The sequence below is a fragment of the Mauremys reevesii genome, linkage group 1, assembly GCF_016161935.1.
Source record: "Mauremys reevesii isolate NIE-2019 linkage group 1, ASM1616193v1, whole genome shotgun sequence".
In the NCBI taxonomy this organism is placed as follows: Eukaryota; Metazoa; Chordata; order Testudines; family Geoemydidae; genus Mauremys; species Mauremys reevesii.
In genome coordinates this window covers 262237099-262258919 of record NC_052623.1, presented here as the reverse complement: position 1 = coordinate 262258919, position 21821 = coordinate 262237099, and the positions used below count along the sequence as shown (strand labels likewise).

The window sequence follows — 21821 nt, the reverse complement described above, 5'->3', positions numbered from 1 at the left end:
AAGCTTCTTAAACATTTTGAAAACCTTATTTACTTTACATACAACAATAGTTTAGTTATGTAATATAGACTTATAGAAAGAGACCTTCTAAAACATTAAAATGTATTACTGACACACGAAACCTTAAATTAGAGTGAATAAATGAAGACTCAGCACACCACTTCTGAAAGGTTGCCGACCCCTGGTCTAGTCTGACCTCCTGTACAACGCAGGCCACAGAATCTCACCCACCCACTCCTGTAATAAACCCCTAATCTATGTCTGAGCTATTGAAGTCCTCAAATCATGGTTTAAAGACTTCAAGGTGCAGAGAATCCTCTAGCAAGTGACCCGGGCCCCATGCTGCAGAGGAAGGTGAAACCCCGCCAGGGCTGCTGTCAATCTGCCCTGGAGGAAAATTCCTTCCCAACCCCAAATATGGTGATCAGCCTAATCCTGAGCATGTGGGCAAGACTCACCAGCCAGACAACCAGGAAAGAATTCTCTGTAATAACTCAGATCCACCCCATCTAACAGGATAAGTTGGGGGGAGGGGGCATAGCAGCTTGCTGGCAGCTGCTATCCCTTCCCTACAAGTTCTGGTGATGTAGGTAGCCTGTCTAGGAAGTAAGGGGGGCTCTTTGTGCCCTCTTTGGCCCCTTCACAGGTCCACGGCTGTGCTCACAGCTGAGTCCTAGTAAATAACATTAGGAGGTTTTCCAAGCATTCTCAATTTAGTCATTATAATTGTTATTTAATTTTTATATTACCATATTGCCCAAAGGCCCTAATCAGGATCTGTGCCCCACAGTGGTAAGCACTGTGTAAACACTGAGATGGATACTGTGTATGCCTTCCAAAGCTTGTGGTATAAGAAGACAAGAAACAAGGGCCTGGCCTGGAATTACGTAGCTGTCACTCACAGGATTTTCCTGGGCTTGCATTTGGGCAAAAACTTGCATATGCTGGGTTGTGATGCCCCACAGATAATATAGTTGCAGTTTACATGTAAAGGGAACCAAAGGACTATTATCCCCCTTTAACAGCAGGAAAACAATGTCATTGCATTTTCAGCATGTTGAGAGACATTTAGAGCCTATGCATCTGTCATTCATTTTGTTTTGTAGATGGTTACTTTCTATGGGTCATCATTACTTGATGGGCCAGTGCCTCCTGGACAACCGTTGGCAATAAAAGGCACCACAAAACCTGGACTTATAACCAAAAATGGCCTAGTTCTTTTCGGTAATGATGGAAAGATGGTAAGTGTTCAACAAGATAAATAGTGTAGCCGGAGGGTGGGGAGCACGGGCAAGGAAGGTGAAAAACTGTATGGACTGATCAACATTAGGAGAAAATGTAAACTGTATGGAAATTTCATGCCATTCAAATCCAGATGTAATCTTTGCAATGCTAGTGATAGCAGCCAGGTAATCAGCCATGAAAATGTCAATCTTCTATTATTTCATGAAGAGTGCTAAATGCCATTCTGTTCTTTATCTTAGGTATTGTCAGGATCCTGGGTGAGGGTAGGCAGGACTAATGATGGGAGCTTGGGATCCCAGAACTGAAAGCAGGAGTCAGAGCCAGGATCAGGGTTAAGAATCAAGCTGAGGGCTAAGTCAGAGTTATGAGCTAAGCCAAGGGTCAAAGACAGAGTCAGGAATCTGGCCGATACTGGGTCCGTGTCAGAGTTCCAGGGGTCGATCGGGAGTCAGAATCCAAGTCAGAGCTGAGATCGGAACCAGGAGTTCACTAACAGAGGAGCTGGGCAGTCATGACAAGTAGCTAAGGATTCTCATTGTTGCCTGGGCACCTGCTGGTATGCCCCATGGACTTATACAGGGACAGGGTGCCAATCAGGGATTGCTAAAACCAGTGTCAGTCAGATCACCCTGGGTAGAACTTCCCACAAACCTTAGCAGATTGTTTGCAGGGAGCAACTAGGTTCCAGATGCCACCAGCTGGCAGCGTGGGGATGGTGGTTGTCCGGTAACCTTACAGGTCTATGTTCATGTCCCACTGATCCTTACAGGCATTTCCCTTCCACCCATCATATGTTCATTTCTATGATATGTTAAACTGTACCTATACTTACTATAGTTTGTGGTGAAGAAAATATTTAAAGATACCTTTATCACAGATTTGAGATTTCCTACCAGACACTTACTCATTTCATTATTATTCGAATTAACACCTTAATTTCTCCTTAGTACGTTTTACAGCCTTTCCATCAACTTAAATCATATTCCCTCTTTTTCAGTTGTTGGTGAGAAATCTACAATTTGAGGATGGAAAAATGATCCCTGCATCTAAATACTTTTCAGCTGATGAGATGTCTGTCATAGAACTTACAGAAGAGGAGAAAAAGATGGCGGAAGATATCAAGGTAATTCTGTAAACTAGTTCAGCAGGATATTAGTTTACAGAAAAGCATTAAAGACGTCTAGGCACAGACATGATATAACTTTTATTTAAATGTGCAATGTGCATATTTCTTAACAAAATATATACAAAAGTACAAGGATGAATGTTAAGCTATTAAAATTAATTCAGATGTGTTTGGAGATCAGGTTAGGTGTTCACAAATATATATATGGTCCTAGAAATTTTTTGTTTAGATATAAGTGATTGATTCTAAAGACCAAGTGTTGGACCAAGTCAAGAAGAATGGTTTTGGATTATATGTGATGAGTGAGGAAGACACACTTCAAAGCAGAGTCAGAGCACCAGCATGACTTCTCCCTGCCACAGTGAGGCCTTCAGACACCAAACAAACAGGCGTTATTTTTTGCATGGAAACATTCATCAGCAAGATTTAATCCTATTTCTAAAACAGAATCTCAGGGCTTCGCTACACTGCCCTGCAGTTTGGACTCTGGGGCCGTGAAGATCATTGCGCATGAAAGTGCTGTGCTGGACTCCCCTGTGGGGATGCTGCAGGTTCATATTCAAGGTTTCCTGTGACAGAATGCTTAACAGTATTATACTGTTCAGCCACTAAGGGCACCATGTGTGACATCCCATATTTAAGTTAACCTCAGCCATAGGTGGCAGAACATTAAAGGATCTTAATGAAGACACGTCTCTTGTGTATCCCTCTGAGAAGAAAGCCCTGTAGTCAGTCTTTATTTGATACAGAAGCCTGACCTGCTAGAAGCAGCCGTGTAATGTACCACATACAAGAAATACTTCACAGTTCCTGGTTCTTGTTAGTGGAGTCCTCAGACAGGGCAACATTAATGTGAACTAGGAACCTTTTAGTCTGCAGCATCCACACGGGAGAGTTGAAGCTCAACACTTAGGTGCACACTGCTATTTACACTTCTGTAGTCTGAACTACGGGGCCGTACTGTAGACAGACTCAAACATCAGAGGGGTAGCCGTGTTAGTCTGGTTCTGTAGAAGCAGCAAAGAATCCTGTGGCACCTTATAGACTAACAGATGTTCTGCAGCAGGTGAATACCCACTTCTTCGGATGCAAGCAGTGGAAATTTCCAGGGGCAGGTGTGTATATATAAGCAAGCAAGAAGCAAGCTAGAGATAACGAGGTTAGATCAATCAGGGAGGATGGGGCCCTGTTCCAGCAGCTGAGGTGTGAAAACCAAGGGAGGAGAAACTCAAACAGAGTCTAAGGTTTTGTCTACACTGGCAAGTGAAAGACAAAACTTTCGTAGTTCAGAGGTGTTAAAAAAACACAGCCCCAAAAGACAAAAGTTTTGTCGATGACAAGTGCCAGTATGAACAGCACTTTGTCAGCAGGAGCGTTCTCCTGCCAACAACGCTAATACCGCTTGTTGGGGTTAGAAGTTTTTTGTCTCGACAAGCAGTAGCTACACTGCACGCTTTTTAGCGGCACAGCTGTAGAAGCACAGCCGTGCCGCTAAAAGCTGCATAGTGTAGACATAGCCCAAGAAACAATATTTCTTAGAGATGTGAATTGCCTTATTTGGTTCAGTGGAGACAACTTGAAACCAAATTATAAGAATTTAAACGTGTACATTCTCAGCAATTTCACCCCCATTTTAACAGAAATATCCATCTAGTGTATTTATTCTATTGTACTACCTCTCAGCCCTTCCCCAGTGCCAAAAGTCCCTGCTGTACATATCCAACTACCAAATACTCCAGTCCTCCTCAGCCCGCCCTCTTCACACCTCATGGGATCAGTTCCTATACATCTAAAGTGATGCTATTATTTGGAAGATTAAGGTTATAAAAAAGATGGGCAAGAAAACTATTGGTATTGCATTGAATTTTGCTGCATTGTTATGCAACATAATATTAGGGGAAATAATTTTCATGCACAACAGGAATCCTTTTATAGTACTACTACTACTAATTATGGAATGTTATGCTGGAAGGTGCTAATGGCTGTCATCAAGTGGGTCTTTGAGCTTTAGATAATTGCAGAGCTGGTTAAAGCTGATGGGTGTGCACCACCCTTCTTTCAGGCTAGGGCAGGGGTGGGCAAACTACGGTCCCCAGGCCAGATCTGGCCCACGAGCCATTTTAAGCCACGAGCTGCCGCTGAGGAGTGGGGTTGGGAGCTGCACAACACGGCTCGGCCCCACTCTGGCGCTCCAGCCGGGGTGCTGGGGCAGGGGCAGTACCCTGTGGCTTGGGCCAACTCCAGCTGGGGCGCAGGGTCCAGGGCCACACCATGCAGCTCCTGGAATCTGCGGCATGGCCCCGCTTCGGCTCCTATGCGCTCCAATGGCCCCCTCCAGTGCTCCAATGGCAGCTGCGGGGGCAGTGCCTGTGGACCAGGCAGCGTGCAGAGCCACCTGGCTGCACCTCCATGTAGGAGCTGGGGAAGGGACATGCCACTGCTTCTGGGAGCTGCTTGAGGTAAGCACCACTCGGAGCCTTCACCCCTGAGCCTCTCCCCATGCCCCAACTCCCTGCCCCAGCCCTGATCCCCCACCTGCTCTCCAAACCCCTCGGTCCCAGCCCAGAGCACCCTCCTACACCCCAAACTCCTCATTCCCAGCCCCACCCCAGAGCCTGCACCCCCAACCAGAGCCCTCACTCCCTCCCGCACCCCAACCCAATTTTGTGAGCATTCATGACCCTTCAGACAATTTCTATTCCCCAGTGTGGCCCTCGGGCCAAAAAGTTTGCCCACCCCTGGGCTAAGGGGAAGGAGCAGTTAAACCCATTTTATGTAACGATTGCTGGAAATAGTGGGAGACTACTGCCCAAGATAACTGGCCCATAGCAAAACCTGAGCAGTTTCCTGGAACTGATTTCAAATGCACAGCCTAAAAGGGATTGCTTGGCAAGTTGTGTCCGTGTGTGAAAATAAGAGAGCCACCAGGAAGCAAGAGAGTGAAGCATGGCCTTGAGGGGGAGCAGAGGACAGAGCTCCTTGGGGCACAGGCCTTTCTGCAGAGGCAGGCTTGGAAAATGTGAGCAAAGAAACTGCCTGCTGCTGTTTGTTCCTACTGTGTTTGGAGAACCAGGACTTTGTGTACATGCTCTGTAAATGGGCGGCGATTGGGGAGGGCATGGGAGGCATTGCCCCCCCAAACTAGAGGCAACACAGGGGGGAGGACATCGGGTCATGTGCCCCCCAGATTTCTGCCTTCCATTTAGCACAGAGGTTTTCAAACTGTGTGGCGTGCTGTCCTAGGGGGACATGCCCCACAGTTTGAAAACCGTCACTGCCTGCCAGGAGCCAGCAGATCTGAAGCTGGTGGGAGTCGCCCGGCCCACAGCTCTCTTCGCTGTGGAAGCTGGATGCTGGGGCTGGCTGCCCAGCAGCCCTCCCTGCCCTGCTCCCTGAGCCAGGCCGCCTCTGTGGGGCCAGGCACTCTCCAGGCAGAGGGAGCAGCACAGCTCCGAGCTGCACCCCCGATGTGCTCTTGCTTCTCCTCCGAAGGAGCCCGGCCTAACCCCACGTGCCCCCCTCGATGTGCCACCTCTGTTCCTATCTCCCAAATATACAAGTCAAACTACGCCTATGTTTGTAAATAATCAGGATTGCAACCAGAAGACTAGGGGGTGGAAGCTGGCTGTTAAGGGGGGCGGGGAACAGCGAAGGGAGAGTGAGGGGAGCTACTGTGGCACGATGGGGGACATCCTGTTCCAGGCTGGGAATGGGCATCCCAGCAGTTCTTCAGCAGCTGGTGCCCTATGTGCCAGTGCTCCCCTGTCCCCAACCCAGGTGCCTGTGCACTCTCCTGCAACCTGGCAGCTGGGGCACATGTTCCTCCCTGGACCTGATGTCTATGCTAGGACCTGCAGTAGCTAGAAGATGGGGAGAGGAGAGCTGTCTATTCCTGCTTGCTTCCTAACAGCCAGCCTGATCTCCAGCCCCTCCTCAGAGGTCTGCTCTCACCTCCACCCCCAATGCATGCATGCAGGGGTGGAAGCATAACCAGGTTCCACTCTCACCTCCATGAGATATTGTGGGAGAGGAAACATATATCAGCACCCATGATATTTCCATTGTTGGGGTATGGCCCATAACCTCATTCTGCTGGCCCTGATTGCAACAAAGAAATAGCTCATATTCAGATGATTCATAGTATCAGTTCCCCAAATCAAAACAAACCTGCAAAGACCCACATACTGGCTAACTGTTCAGATCAAAGGGTCAACAGTAATTTCACCTGCCACACTAAAAAAAATGCAAACTGTATACACACGAATCATTAGCATGGTGGTTGTAGCAAAAGTGCTCATTTGCTTTTCTGGCTTCCTCTACTAGTATCCCTAGAAGTAATTGATTTTAAAGAAGCCGATATGTTTAAAAATGTACACGCAGACCTACATTAGTGTCAGTGAACTGATGTTTTATGCCATTAGAGGGATTTGTTTGTATTAATGCCTCATTTATTTTCTATATTTTTTAGACCATTTGGAAGGGAATTTTGAGCAATGTTGCTGTAATTGAGGATTCTACAGACTTCTTCAAATCTGGAGCATCCTCAATGCATGTTGTCAGGTAACTTTTATATTTTAAATAACCATGTTTCTAAGCAATAAATGAAGGTTGTGACCTTGTTACGGTTCTTACAGTATCTGTGATTTTTCCCTTTCCCCACTCTTGCCCCGCTTACTCAAGCAAAACTCCCATTGACTCCCATGACATTGTCCTCAATTGGAGTTTTGCCTGAATAACAAGGGCAGGATTAGCCCTAAAACTAAGGGACTACCATGGAAGATATTTGGGAGCGAGTCTACTGTAGATCTGACAGCTGTTCCAAATCTGGGAGTCCAATCCTGCAGCTGCATACCGAACTCCCATTGAGATCAGTGGGGATATGCACAAGGAGGGTTGAGCCCACTACTCCCAAATGGAGTGAGGTCACCATGCTGTATCAGGGCACATTAGTGAGCATCGCTCCTTTCTCTACCCCAAATGTCCACAGCCATCACATGCGAAGCCCTTGAGAGTTTTAACAAAATCATTGCTATCAATAATACACCAAATGTAACATGATTCACAATTCCCGAGTGGTACTAAATAGCCTGAACAATCCTTGCATGATGTAACAGTGCTGGGAGCTAGCCGGTTAGCCAGCACTTTGATCCCTCTGGCACTAATTGGTTTCCCCAAGGAGGTCTGAATGGGGAATGGAACGCGCTAATCAGGCTGCTTGAGCTAATGGATTAATTAGCTCATCATCTGAGGAGTGATTAAAAAGGCACAGGAAGGAAGTGCAAGGGGAGAGGAGCAGGGCTGAGTCCAAGTCCAAACTTAGAGAGCTCTCAAGGAAGGGAGACCTCTTCTCCTCTCAGACCCTGGGGACACTGCAAATAGCATTGCTGCCCAGAGCTGTAAAGGGGTTGGGGCAGGAATCTGAACTAAACCGCACTGTATGGATAACTAACTGGTGGAGTCTGAGCAGTTTCTGTGAATCTAGAAGGCAGGAGCAGAGCGTACCCTGTTACACATGACATATGTTTATCATTTGCCTTTTATTCCTCAACTGTTACCTCAGAGTATTTCAAAGCCATTGGGCCAAATTCTGCCCCTAATAACACCTGCACAATTGCTGTGTATAACTGAGGACCCCATGTAGCCCAATGGCTAGCAGTAATACAGTACAGCTACAGAATAATGGCATGCACACAAAAAAGTCCACACATTATACGCAACCAACCAAAACCCTACTCCACCTTCTAATAATTGACTGTCTCAACAATACTTCAGTGTAAAGTTCAACCTACAATTTCTTTGCAATTTTCAGAATGATTGAAGAGATCAAACAAAAATGTGGTGGACTTCAGCTGCAGAATGAAGATGTGTATATGGCCACTAAGTTTGCAGACTTTATTCAGATGGCTGTGAGGAAACTGAGGGGAGAGGACAAAGAAGAAGAACTAGTCATAGATTATGTAAGCCTTTTTTGGTTTTATTGACATTTTGCACACTTTCTTTGATGGAGTGTTGGTTTTGTTTCTGTAGTTTTCATTTATTTGTGATGGGATGAAGGTGAAATTTGGTGAATTCCATTGCTCATGAAACTGGGAGATCAATAGCAGTGGATGGATTCATGCATATTGCACATGTAGGTATTGTAAACTTCCTTAGAGTGCCTTGCTCATGTATCTCAATCATCATGCCCACAAAAAAATCTGCTTTTCTGAGGAAAACAGCAACAGACTGTCCTCCAAGGAACCCTAACATGGGGCGGAGGGGGATATGATAGAGATCTATAAAATCATGACTGGTATGGAGAAAATAAATAAGGAAGTTTTCTTTACTCCTCCTAAAACAAGAATTACAGATCACCCAATGAAATTAATAGGCAGCAGGTTTAAAACAGACAAAAGGAAGTATTTCTTCACACAGTGCACAGTCAACCTGTGGAATTCTTTGCCAAAGGATGTTGTGAAGGCCAAGCCTATAACAGGATTAAAAAAATAACTAGATAAATTCATGGAGGATAGGCCCATCAATGGCTGTTAGCCAGGATGGGCAGGGATACAAAACCAAACCAAGCTACAATCTTTGCCTAAGCAGCTTCCTCACCTACGTCAAGCGATGAGCATCTCCAGCCCTTCAGGCAGGAGGATCCACCACTTACAGAATCAGAGGGTGCTTATCTTTTTGTCCCCAAAGAGATGAATAACAAAGGAGTCCCGTTTGTTCCCTTTCATAGTCCAGAAACCTTTTGAAATGTATTCTTTGAAAAGTAAACCAAGACAAAGTTCCTTCCCCCTGCTGCTTGTTCTTTGGGCACCAAGCCCTTTCTTCATCCTCTTGTCAATTTGCTTTCTCAGTTGGCTTGATCACTTTGTTTACCTTAGATGCAAATATACCTTTGTTATCCTTTGCTTGTGATTAAGCCATGCTGTTTTCTCATAACTAGACCCATGCAGATAGGTGAATCTACATTCCTTTGTTTAGGGAAGGCTTGTTTATCAGCTGCCTCCAAAACATATTACACGAACGTATTTCCAGCATACATACATAAGTCTTTATACACAACTTGTACATACATCATGCAACAATATTCGTGACCAGATGTCACCCGTTTTCATGTGATACCTTACAGGTCCTTGCTTGGCTAAATATTCTGCCAACAGTGTGTTGCGTGAGCCCTTTGCCACTTGGCATAAAGGAGCTCTTAGAGTCACAGTAACTTTAAACACATAACTAGGGACATTGACTTCAATTGGATTATAAATCTACTTAGTCACACACCTATTTTAATACCTTGCTGGATTGAGGCCCTAATGATGATTTGATCCTGGATATCCACTAGTAAAACCATACAAATTCATTAATCCATTTAATAATTTAGGCACTTCTTCTCCTCAGAGGAAGTACAATTTCTATTTAGTTTTGCCTTAGCGATGGATACTGATAGCCATATATGCATCCTGGTACTTTGTCTGAAAACTGTTTTTGCATATTAAAGTTACAAGTTGTATTAGGTACGTAGTTTTGCATGTTGCATGTATAGTATTGCCAACCCCAAATGTTCAAAAATTATGAGATTGGCTTTAAAATCACAAGATTAATTAAAAATAATAGATTTGGTGATCTTTTTATTTGCTTTCTGCTTTTTAAGCCTTTAGAGTGCATCAAGGTCACATTTTGAAGCCTTCTCCATAGCCACAAGGGCTAGAAATTTATTTTTTAATTTTTTGAAAGAATGAAGGCTGAAATCATCACATATCCACTTGACTCCAGGATCTGGTGCTTTAAGGAAAACAGTAATGGTCATGAGACTCATGACAAAATCACGAGAGTTGGCAACGATGTAAGACACATTGAAATGCTGAGTTTCTTTCACTGATAGGTTTCAAAAAATGTTAACAATATGACTGTGAAGATGCCTTACCAGTGTTTTATAAATGGACAGTTTATGGATGCTGAAGAGGGAAAAACATATGACACTATAAACCCAACAGATGGATCAGTGAGTAATTTCTGCATATGATAAATACTGGCTTATTCTGAATACTGCATTTCTGGATAAATAATCTAAAACATTACAAGGATATTGCCAAGTTGAAAATCATGTAGTACATTTTAAATGATTCCTTTACTATTTTATAATCAAAACTTTTAAAAAAATTCTTTAACTTTTAGTTATCTTGAAATATTAATAATTTAATTTAATTTACTTTTCAGTTTTTATGCTTTTTATTCACTTTTTGCATCTTAGCCTGCATAGTGAAAACTGGCTGATTAATTTCGCTATGTTTATAGTCTTTTCCAAGTCAGTTTCACTAGCAGGTTCTGATACTTTAGCTTAGTGTTGCAGTGTTTGGCTTTGCAGACAAAACGGGAATGCTTATATGTTCTTTTTAAAAGTGTTTCCACTGGGATTTTTGTTAGTTTCCTGAGCACATTTCTGTTGGTCAGAAGTTTTGTAAAAGCTTATTTTTACAAATCCTACAGTTTAGGCCAAATTTGTCCTGAAAGTGTCCTTTTAAATAGGGTGACCCCATGTCCTGTTTTTAAAGGGACAGTAGCATTTCTTGGGACTTTTTCTTATATAGGCGCCTATTACCCCCCACCCCCAGTACTGCTTTTTCACAATTGCTATTTGGTAACCCTACTTTTAAATCACTTTTAAAAATGACTTCTCAATATGCATTTTTTTCCCAAAAAGTACCAAATCTTGGCTGAGCAACTGTTAACTGAAAAGTTATAAATAACAGCCCTGATTCTGATCTCATACATGGTACTGTAAATCAGGAGTAACTGAATTCCGCTTAAGTGAATGGAGCTAGTTGTACCACTATTAATGAGGCCAGAATCAAGTACAGCCTTAGCAGTTTGGTATTATCTTAGGCATCTATAATATAAGTGTCCATCTATGGTGATACATGTAACAAAAATACCATTCCAGGGAGGCAATATCCAGATGGTATTCTAGAATGCTTAGGCAATCTATTGTCATACCAGACACTAAGCTTTTCCACTTCTTCTTGTCACATCAGTAAGTTCATGTGATAGTTGAAGAAATAAAATAAGGCTTGAGGATGTGCTCTGTTGTTAGCAGAGTTTGAAGAAAGAAGGATCCAGAATTCTGCCTGTTCACACAGTCCTTCTAATTCCACTTCACTCGGTGGTGTCTGAGCTTTTCTGAACCTGATTGACCCATGTATAATAGGTAGCCATTAGAATATTAAATGTTTGTTTATATTTAAGTAAAAATAAAAAGAGAGAAAGAAAACATTGTATATAACACCACTTTAAATGTGAGCTAACACTTAGCTGTCTTGTGACAGATAATAGCAAAGGTGTCTTATGCTTCAGTGGCTGATGTTGACAAGGCAGTAGCAGCAGCAAAAGATGCATTTGAAAATGGTGAATGGGCAAGAATGAATGCAAGGGAAAGAGGGAGATTAATGTACAGGTATGTAAGGGGGTTTGCTATGTTTGCTCATGTTTCTTAACTTTATTTTACTTCCTCTGAAAAATCATGGTATACCCCATCTGAATCTGATGGACTTTCCTTGTCTTAGGGCTAGAGTGGCCACATTTCAGAAGGGGGTGAGGTGGGAGGGGCTAAGGGTGAGGTGGGAGGGGCTAGGGGTTCTGAGATATGCTTACTTTGACTTGGGTCTCTGCACTGCTATGTGGATGTCAGACGCTTTTTAAGTTAATGCAAAAATTCCCATTGACTTTATTGGGTGTTTGGCCCTTATTTACGTTACCAAATAGCCAAAGGTCCCAATCCTGAAGTCAGTGGAAATTTTGCCTGAGTTGCAGTAGTTTGCAGTCCCACATGACATTTGTAAGTTAAGTACAGTTAGAAGTGTCATTTCCCAGTATTGTTATTTTTGATTCTCATTTGTTGTGTTTTAATTAAAAGACTTGCTGACCTGATGGAAGAACACCAAGAGGAATTAGCAACAATTGAGGCCATTGACTCAGGAGCTGTCTACACTTTAGCTTTGAAGACCCATGTAGGAATGTCTGTGGAAACATTCAGATACTTTGCTGGATGGTGTGACAAAATCCAGGCAAGCTAATACTTGTCAGCAGTTACGCAAAGTCAGAAATGAATTACGATGCTTCTGTATACTTATTCTTTACTAGTACTGTCTTTTGCTTGTACAGCCCAGAAGAACAACTTTAGCACAGGGAAATGAGGCATTCAAAATTGTGGGTGACAGAATTAGAATTTTACCTAGTAAGAGTCTTCCTGGAAACATGATAGGAGCACATTATGCTTCCTATTGGGAAACAGGAATTTAGAGTCTGACTCGTGATGACAGATAAGCTGGTTGAGAATGTGGCGTGTTATAGAGGAGATGTACCTCATATCCATGGTAGAAGGGTATACAGCAGCAATATTCCAGCATCTTTCTGTCTGTGGCACCCCGTTAACAGAACAAATCTGGCTGTGAAGCCTTCCATGATGGCAATGATTTTTCTGAAACAAACATTTTTAGATAATTGGTGCATTTTAGTTTTCCTTTCTAGATATATACATTGTTTGAAATCCATTGTCTTTCTTTTAGGGTTCTACAATCCCAATTAGCCAGGCCCGCCCAAACCATAACCTAACATTCACCAAGAAGGAACCCATAGGGTAAGGCTATTGTCTTCTTAATGACCGCAAACTAGTTTTAACCTTGACAAATAGAAAATCCTTTCAAAATCTGTTACGAAAATGTAACTTTTTTTTCATATTTTTCCCAATCTTAAGAGTCTGTGCAATTGTTATCCCTTGGAATTACCCACTGATGATGCTTGCATGGAAGAGTGCAGCATGCTTGGCTGCAGGCAACACGTTAGTTCTCAAACCAGCACAGGTAAAATCAAAAGGGAAAATGCAAATTATTGGTGTGATCCTCCACTCCCTATTCAGGCAAAGCTTCCATTGACTCCATCCATTGACTGACCTGTTGCATGCTGTAAAACATGTAAAGTAGTAGCTATTCCCACACTGATACAAGGCACTCCTCTTCACTAGAACTCTCTGCACCCTCAAATTAGAGAATACATTAAAACTTTCTGTTTGTCTATTGATGTCGTCGTTGCATGGCGCTATGGTTAGGGAAGAGGGGGAGAGGAGGTTGCACACAGGGCCAGCTCCAGTATTTTTGCTGCCCCAAGCGGCGAAGCAAAAAAAAAAAAGGAAAAAAAAGAAAAAAAGATAAAGCCACAATTGGCGTCACTTCGGCGGCAGCTCTACCGCGCCACTTCATTCTTCGGCGGCAATTCGGCGGCGGGTCCTTCCCTCTGAGAGGGAGTGAGGGACTTGCCGCGAAAGACCCGGACGTGCCGCCCCTTTCCATTGGCCACTCTAAGCACCTGCTTCCTTTGCTGGTGCCTGGAGCCGGCCCTGGTTGCACAGTGAGATGCATGTGTACTCAGAATATAACTAATCTGGGATGTAAACAGAATGCACTCCTTTTTCTAAGGGAATGCCACTTTGTCAGCTTTGTAAAAATATGAACTAATGTAAGATTCATATTGTAACAAGCTAAAACGTATTGCACATTAAATATTTCACGGCATATTTAACTAAAATAGCAGACCTAATCTGACCATTGTGTACATGCTTAGGTCACTCCTTTGACTGCCTTAAAGTTTGCAGAGCTCTCAGCTAAAGCAGGATTTCCCAGAGGCGTTATAAATATTCTACCTGGTTCAGGTAAAGCATTGACCTAATTATTTTTCTGTACAAAATATAGCTCGGTATGAACTGTAGTTGAGAACAGTTAAATAAAAGACTGAGGTGAGGTGAAGTTGTTGGTGATCTAGGTTTTCACCTCTGCAGACCTGTCAGGTGAAAACTGTGCTGAGTGGACTTCTCCTCCTTCTTAGTGAATCTTTGTCCATGTTACAAAGCTGATACATCATTTCGCATGTATTCTCTGAGCTGAATGGGGAATGACTATGGAGCTAGCCAGGGGTGTTTACCCCTTATCTACACATTCTCGGTTCAAACAAAAATACAAAAATCTTCAAAGAACCGTTTATAATACAGAGAAACATAATGCTTTTGATTATAGGACTTTTCTTATTCTCCAAAGCTTGTTGCCAGTAGGAAATATTATTTCAATAAGATTGTGAGAAATCTAGTTAGGTAAGTGTGACAGATCGATCGGTGGAGACAATTTAACATTACGTCTGCTAATTCACCTCCTCACAATCATGTTTAAACATAAGATTTCCTAGTGAAAACAAACCCCAAGATAACTGTGGGGCTGATTCAGTGAAACAGTACATATGTCAGCTGATCCAAGTTTAAAATATAAACTGGGTTCTTCTACCAGCAGTCTGAGTATCAGAGATGAAGTTCTCAACTCCATTGGTGAAGGGAGGGATTTGTGCCATTGTGGTTTTAGCTTTATTAATCTGAGGTGTTAATAATAACATAAGTAAGGATCCTTATTTTTTAAATTAGATGCTGTTTAACCTGACAGGCCTACTGGACTATTAGAATGTTAAGAATTGCATGTACATTTTCCAATTAGTTGTTTCCCATATCCCACGATAATATAGGTGGTTTAGTGGGACAGCACATGTCTGAACACCCAGATATCCGCAAACTTGGATTTACTGGTTCAACTCTTATTGGTAAACAGATCATGAAGAGGTATTGTATTCATTATATTCAGAAGATGTTTTAGATCTTATTTTATGCTGTAGATTAATCAATGTTTGCTTACTACATTGATGTGCAAACTACATCTTGCACATAATATTAAAATGACATGCAGACTATGAATTGGAATATATTTAATCATTTGTCTTTATTAAATAGTGGAAATATCATTTGCTATTAAGTCCAACTGTCCAAAACCAAAAATAAATATATGCTATACATTTTCACCAGCTGATCTTAGGGGAAATAATTTCATTACTAAAAGATGTCTGAATGTTAATTTTACATAATTATTTACAACTTTCCATAGCTGTGCAGTCAGTAATCTGAAGAAAGTTTCCCTTGAACTTGGTGGTAAATCCCCACTGATCATTTTTGAGGACTGTGAACTTGACAAAGCTGTGAGAATGGTAAGGTTACTTGAAAGTAAAACATGTTCAAAGCCTTGTTAGTGCATCTTATTAAGAAGCAATGTTCTAATTCCTTCTCTCTTTCTTACATGCACCCCTCCTCAGGGCTTGCTAAAACATGCAGGAGGATAGCCACACTTTAAGCCTCATATAGGTATGTTGAAGCAGGGCTCCCCTTCTCTAGGCTGTATGCCAATACAGTTTAAACTTTTGGGGCTTATTCAAAAAGACTGTGATGTTCTCCAAAAACTTTAATTGAAAAAGAGTAAAGGTGAACAGTGTGCTTCCATGGAGTCCTGTTAACACTGCAAAAAAAATAATTTTACAAAAAAATGGCACTTAAAACCCCTCCAACTGCTTAAAAAAGTCTGGAAATGAGGTTGAGATTCAGTCAGTTCCCCACGGCCATGTAATCCTTAATGACTCACATGCTTGACCTATACTTCCCATCCAACCTTAACTTCTGTCTTATCAAATTTGCAAAATATATGCAAAGAGGAAAATTAGTAGATTATAAAATCCTATTTCCTATTGAAGGGATCTATTTCCAATATAACACTAGTATATACTACATCACTCATTACAAAAAGCCTTAGTTGCTACACGATGTGGTTAGTTTAGGCCCTAATCCTGCAGTTAGAGCCCCATTGAACCCAAACAACATTGTGCTACTGCATGAGACACAAAACAGTGAAGCTGACTCTCCAATCCATTTTTTATAATCCAGGAAGAGTTAAATGGGGGCGACGGGGCAGAAACAGCGTGCACTGTGAAAAGCAAATTGAATTTTGAAAATCTCTCTCTTTATGGTTTGATCATCTGAGATATTGCGAGAGCCAGTCAGAAAATGGAAACAAATTTTTTCATGAAAATATTTTTTCCCATGGAAAAAAAAAAATTTCTTTGAAAGTTTTCTGATGGTCACTAGTTAGTAACAGGGACAAATTGTCCCTCCTCCATGAGGCCTGAGTCCATAGGCTTGATGTAGGGGAGGTTCTTTGTGCATTTGACAGGATGGGAACACATTCTTCTCCACTGGGTCACATGCTGTGACTGCCCTCATAGCCCTCATAAGGGGAGTGGATCAGCAGAGTTGTGTATTCATCAGCCTTGCTTCCAAACTCCTTTTCCATTATGCTGTACAGTGTCTCTATGGAGCTTCACTCAACAGTGTGCAGGGGGTGTGCACCTCCCTAAATCCTGCCTCCACATACAGCAGCTCCACTGCACCCAGGGCCATCTCTATTCATGCACATTTTTATGTTGAGAAGATAGAGGGAAGAAGGGTAGGATTTACCCCAGAGGTAAGAAAACATTTTTATTTCTTTAATGAGTTTTATGCCGATATTTCCCCTTTAAAGAAGAGTTCTATACATTGATTGATCCAGACATAGGAGGAAAAAAGAGAGAGAGAATGTAGCTCCAGGGAATAGCTGGAGTGGGAAATTAATAAAACCAAGTATCAATATAGTGTTTTCTTCTGACACAGGGCATGGGAGCAGTATACTTCAACAAGGGAGAAAACTGCATTGCAGCTGGAAGACTGTTTGTGGAAGAATCAATTCATGATGAGTTTGTTAGGAGAGTGGTAAGATATTTAAAGGGCTCATGTTCAAAATAAATTCTTCAGTAACAATGTAAAGCAAAGATCAAGTCATTTTATACACACACACAAGTTTATGTATCATGCAAGTTATTTAAACTTTCAATTGCTGCTGATGCTGGGAAATCAAGATTCCTATCATGAAGCAATGAAAAGGGTGTACTAATGGGAGACACCTGCCCAAGAAATGCAATGAGAAGTGACACACTTATAAAGAGATGTTATCCTATCAATTATATCTGTACATTTGTCTAAGCAAAAATTGCCAAATTTGTATCCATGAGACTTAAGACCACTGTGAATATGGGAAAAAAAATATGGTAAGACTGGAAGTATAGCAGGGATTATACAAGAGTATCTAATGTTCACCATTAAAAATTCAACACTGTTGTGTGAAAACTCAGTTATTTATTGCTATTTAGAATAGGAAATAGCTTCAGTATCTTGCTTACCACACTATGTTAACTTGTGTTAACAATGACATTTTAAATACCAGACACAGTAACAGAAGAAACTTAAAAATGAATAACTAAAAAACAACTGTCAATATTTTCAAAAGTGACTAGTGATTTTGGGTGTCCAACTTGAAACAACTTAAAAGAGCCTGATTTTCAGAAAGTGTTAAGTACTCCTTCTGAAAATTGGGTCCCTTCAAGTGGTCTTAAACTTGGGCACCCCAACACTAAAGTACCCATAGTCACTAGTCATTTCAAAAAAAAATTAGCCAGCATGTCATACTAGGTAACTTCTCATTTTAATTGGGTAACATGTAGGTGGAAGAAATAAAAAAGATGAAAATTGGTGACCCACTCGATAGAGCCACAGATCATGGTCCACAGAATCATAAGGCTCATCTGGAAAAGCTGCTGGAATATTGTGAAATTGGAGTGAAAGAAGGAGCAACATTAGTGTACGGAGGAAGACAAGTATGTAGACCAGGTAAAATTCAACCTGGAAATGTTTTGAATTTTTACATTTTTAAATAAAAGCCCACATGGTTCCCTCTGTTGTGTAGCACAAAGAGGAATAAACTCATGGAAATACAGTACAAAATGAGCTGAAGGACAGCTACATGGTTTCTTTCCTGTGGCCACTAAGGTAGAGGACTCTATGACGTATACCTAAATAAAGTAGGGTGTCATTGTCCTGGAAAAATCACTTGGCATAAAGACCTGGAAGAAAGAGATGGCTCATACTGAAGAACTCTTCAAATATTTACATGTAAGGAGAAACTCAGCCTCTTCTACAATATTTCTTTGCTAGGACTGGCTTTTATATAGAGACTAAGGGGAATAGTCCTCACTTGATACATACGGCTTTCACGGCACAGCTCCCATATACCATTAATGGAAGTTGTGCAGCTGACACACCAGAAACTAAATTGAGACTTAGGTCAAGTCTAAACTAAAAACTTTTGCCAGCATAGTAACCTTGGTGAGCGATGGTGTGTTTTTGATGTTGTTGGGTTTTTTTGCGAGTTTTACACTGGCAAAAGCCCGAGTGTAGATGCAGTTATACCGATTAAAAATTACTTTTGCCAGTATAGCTTAGTTTGTTCAGGGAATGGTATAACTTATTCTAGCAAAAGCACTTTTTTGTTGATACAAACTGAACCTTGACTAGGATAGTTTGCTGATATAACTGTACCAGCAAACCTTTTCTTCTGCACACCTGGCCTGTATCTCTAGGAAAGTAGAACTTCTGGTGTGAAAGTCTCTGTACATACTGTTTTCTTTCTCTAAAGAAAATTTAGAGTGGATTTTTACATCTGCTGCTTAGGCTTATACAATACTTAGCTCAGAATATGGAAAACAGAGAGAGTGTGGTGTGTGGTACTATGGAGGTAGGGAAGGAGAGAATACAAACTAAAAAAATATTTTACTCATGAAAATGATGCGCTATCTGTGTCCTTTGTTTAGGTTTCTTCATGGAACCCACTGTATTTACAGATGTGGAAGACCATATGTACCTTGCCAAGGAAGAATCCTTTGGTCCTGTTATGGTAATTTCAAAGTTTAAGAATGGGTATGTTCTGTTCTATTTGCAATAATAGCATTTTGTTTTACTTTATCAGTAAGTACTGCAACCATAGTACCTGGTGCTGTGATCCTGCCAAATCTCATAAGGTTACGCTGAGTCACTGAGCGGATAGGAATCCTAGTCTAAGGAACAGATAGGTGTTGAAGAAAGCATTTAGTACAGACTACTCTTCTCAGTTGCCACAGAACCAAAGCTACAGCAAGGTGGTAAGGGACACTACATTGCTGGAGGCACCATCTTTTGCATGAGATTAAATAGCCAATAGCACTTTTTGCGAAGTAAGGGTAGTCAAATGCAGTGTCCTAACCACGCTACAAAACTTACGTTCTTCCTACGGTATCTCAGTTCCCTGTGCAGATTCTGGTGGCTCAGTTACCCTTCTTCATTACAAACTGTTTGTTGTGTCACATTACTATGTGCTGTTTAATTACAACTGTATTTTGTTCCCGAAGTGGGTACATTCCAGTAGGGGTGAGACAATCCCTTTGTTTAGTTTGTGGACCAGTTTACTAGATTTCAGAGTAGCGGCCGTGTTAGTCTGTATCTGCACTCTAGTAAACTGCAAAATGAACAGGAGTACTTATGGCATCTTAGAGACTAACAAATTTATTTGAGCATATGCTTTCGTGGGCTACAGTCCACTTCTTCGGATGCATAGAATGGAACTGCTCAAATAAATTTGTTAGTCTCTAAGGTGCCACAAGTATTCCTATTCTTTTTGCAGTTTACTAGAATACGTCTATAACAGCGGTGGGCAAACTTTTTGGCCCGAGGGCCACATCGGGGTTGCGCAACTGTATGGAGGGCCGGGTAGGGAAGGCTGTGCCTCCCTCAAAGAGCCTGGCCCCCGCCCCCATCCGACCCGTTCCACTTCTCACCCCCTGACTGCCCCCCTCAGAACTTCCCATCCATCCAACCCTCCACGCTCCTTGTCCCCTGACCACCCCCTCCCAGGACCCCCACCCCCTATCCACCCCCCCTGCTCCCTGTCCCTTGACTGCCATCTGGACCCCTATCCACATCCCCGCCCCGCCAGGCCCCCCCGGGACTCCCACTCCCAACCCTCCCTGTTCCCCATCCCCTGACCACCCCGCCACTCCGAACCTCTGCCCCATCCAACCCATCCCTCCTCCCTGACTGCCCCCCAGGACCTCCTGCTCCCTTACCCAACCCCCCACCCCCTTACCAGCAGCAGGAGCTCTCAGCCACGACACCCGGCCAGAGCCAGCTGTGCTCCCCACGCTGCCCAGCGGGAGTGGCGGGCCAGAGTGCAGCCCATGTGGCAGCAGGGGAGGGGGGACAGCGGGGGAGGGGCTGGGGACTAGACTGCCAGGCAGGAGGGTCCCGCGGGCCATAGTTTGCCCACGTCTGGTCTACAGTGTATGCTTCATTCAGTGGCATGTCGAGTACATACATGTGTAGCCACTTAGCACTGGTATAAAAGCAGCGTAGACTATGAGGCACGGTTTAGGCGAGTAAAGCCACATCTTCTCTTAAGGGTATGGGTATGTGCTCAAGTACCCACCCTACATAGTTTTCTGCTCACCCCAAGCCATGTCTCTCTGGCTGCACTGCTGTTTTTAGCAGTGTAATGTCCCGCTATCTCCCCACTGCTGGAGCCTTTCCCTGTCACAGAAAAAGACTCCAGCAGCAGGGAAAGGCTCTAGCAGGGGGTTTTGCCCATGCCAAGCCCCCGTCAGAGCCTTTTCTAACAAGGAAAGGCTCCTGCAGCAAGGAGCTGCCTCCCCTCTACCACTGTGTGGACACAGCCCACTTTTCACTGTGGCATGTCGTTACATATACACTATGTGCTGCTGCCAGTGGTGTGTAGTGCAGATGTAGCCTTAGTGATCTAGAATGAAATTTACTGGGGTGAGCTTCAGCGGGGGGAAAGCACTGTATAAACTTAATGGAATTATTTCCAGGGACCTTAATTTTTCTAGTTTGAAAATATAGTATTAAGCTTTTGACTAAATAGAACACACTCAGTCTATGAACTGCCATGTTAAAAAGTTGTTTAATCAAATTCATTAGATGCCGACTCCATGGTTGTTCTGAGGCTGGAGCACCCACGGGAAAAAAATAGTGGGTGCTCAGCACCCACCGGCCACAGCTGTTTGGCAGCTGGGAGAGGAGTTGGGGGAGGGCAGAGACCAGTGAGTGGCAGGTGGGAGGGGGCAGGAGGAGGCGGTGCAAGAGGGGGCCTTGTGGGAGGGGGCAGAGTGAGGGCAGGGCTTCCGGGGAGGGGGAGAAGCAGGGGTGGGAAGAGGTGGAGTGAAGGCGGGGCCTTGGGGGAAGGGGTGGAGTGGGGGGTAGGGCCTCAGGGCAGAGTAGAGGGGGGGAGCACCCCCTGGGAAAAGGAAAAGTCGGTGTCTATGATCAAACTTATTCAATTTTTGTAAACAACTAAGGATATTTAAAGCTGTTTGGGGATAAGGTACAAATAGAAACTAGCACAGCGAAAATGGCATGAAAAGGTTTATTTATTACATGGAAGGCTTTGGTTTTTTAAGAATTTATTCCCCAACAAAATGGGAATTAGAGCTAATTTTAGCAAAAATGAATGTTCTGCTGCAGAGCTCTGCTTTGCAAACATTTTTGCACTTCTTCATTCCTTGAATTCCACTGGAGCTGCACAAAGCTGATATGTGTAATACAACATTTTGTTTGAGGTTTTTTGGTAGAAACCTTAAGCATTCTGTAATCTAATTTACAAACGGTATAAACTAGAGACAGTAATGTGAATTTTCA

General features: G+C 42.8%; 1 protein-coding gene across 4 annotated transcripts in view; it reads left to right on the top strand.

Annotated features, from left to right (window-relative positions):
- Positions 1-21821, top strand: part of ALDH1L2 (aldehyde dehydrogenase 1 family member L2) — a 50974-nt gene that overhangs the window by 23738 nt on the left and 5415 nt on the right. For all 4 annotated transcript variants that reach the window (XM_039484760.1, XM_039484746.1, XM_039484753.1 and 1 more), the window contains 15 exons: positions 1107-1241; positions 2243-2368; positions 6840-6931; positions 8181-8328; positions 10242-10361; positions 11683-11810; positions 12270-12420; positions 12922-12992; positions 13110-13215; positions 13973-14060; positions 14915-15008; positions 15328-15427; positions 16917-17015; positions 17804-17969; positions 18950-19055. In XM_039484760.1, the coding sequence (XP_039340694.1) occupies positions 1107-1241; positions 2243-2368; positions 6840-6931; positions 8181-8328; positions 10242-10361; positions 11683-11810; positions 12270-12420; positions 12922-12992; positions 13110-13215; positions 13973-14060; positions 14915-15008; positions 15328-15427; positions 16917-17015; positions 17804-17969; positions 18950-19055 (1730 nt within the window). The remainder of the gene's footprint in view (positions 1-1106; positions 1242-2242; positions 2369-6839; positions 6932-8180; positions 8329-10241; positions 10362-11682; positions 11811-12269; positions 12421-12921; positions 12993-13109; positions 13216-13972; positions 14061-14914; positions 15009-15327; positions 15428-16916; positions 17016-17803; positions 17970-18949; positions 19056-21821) is intronic.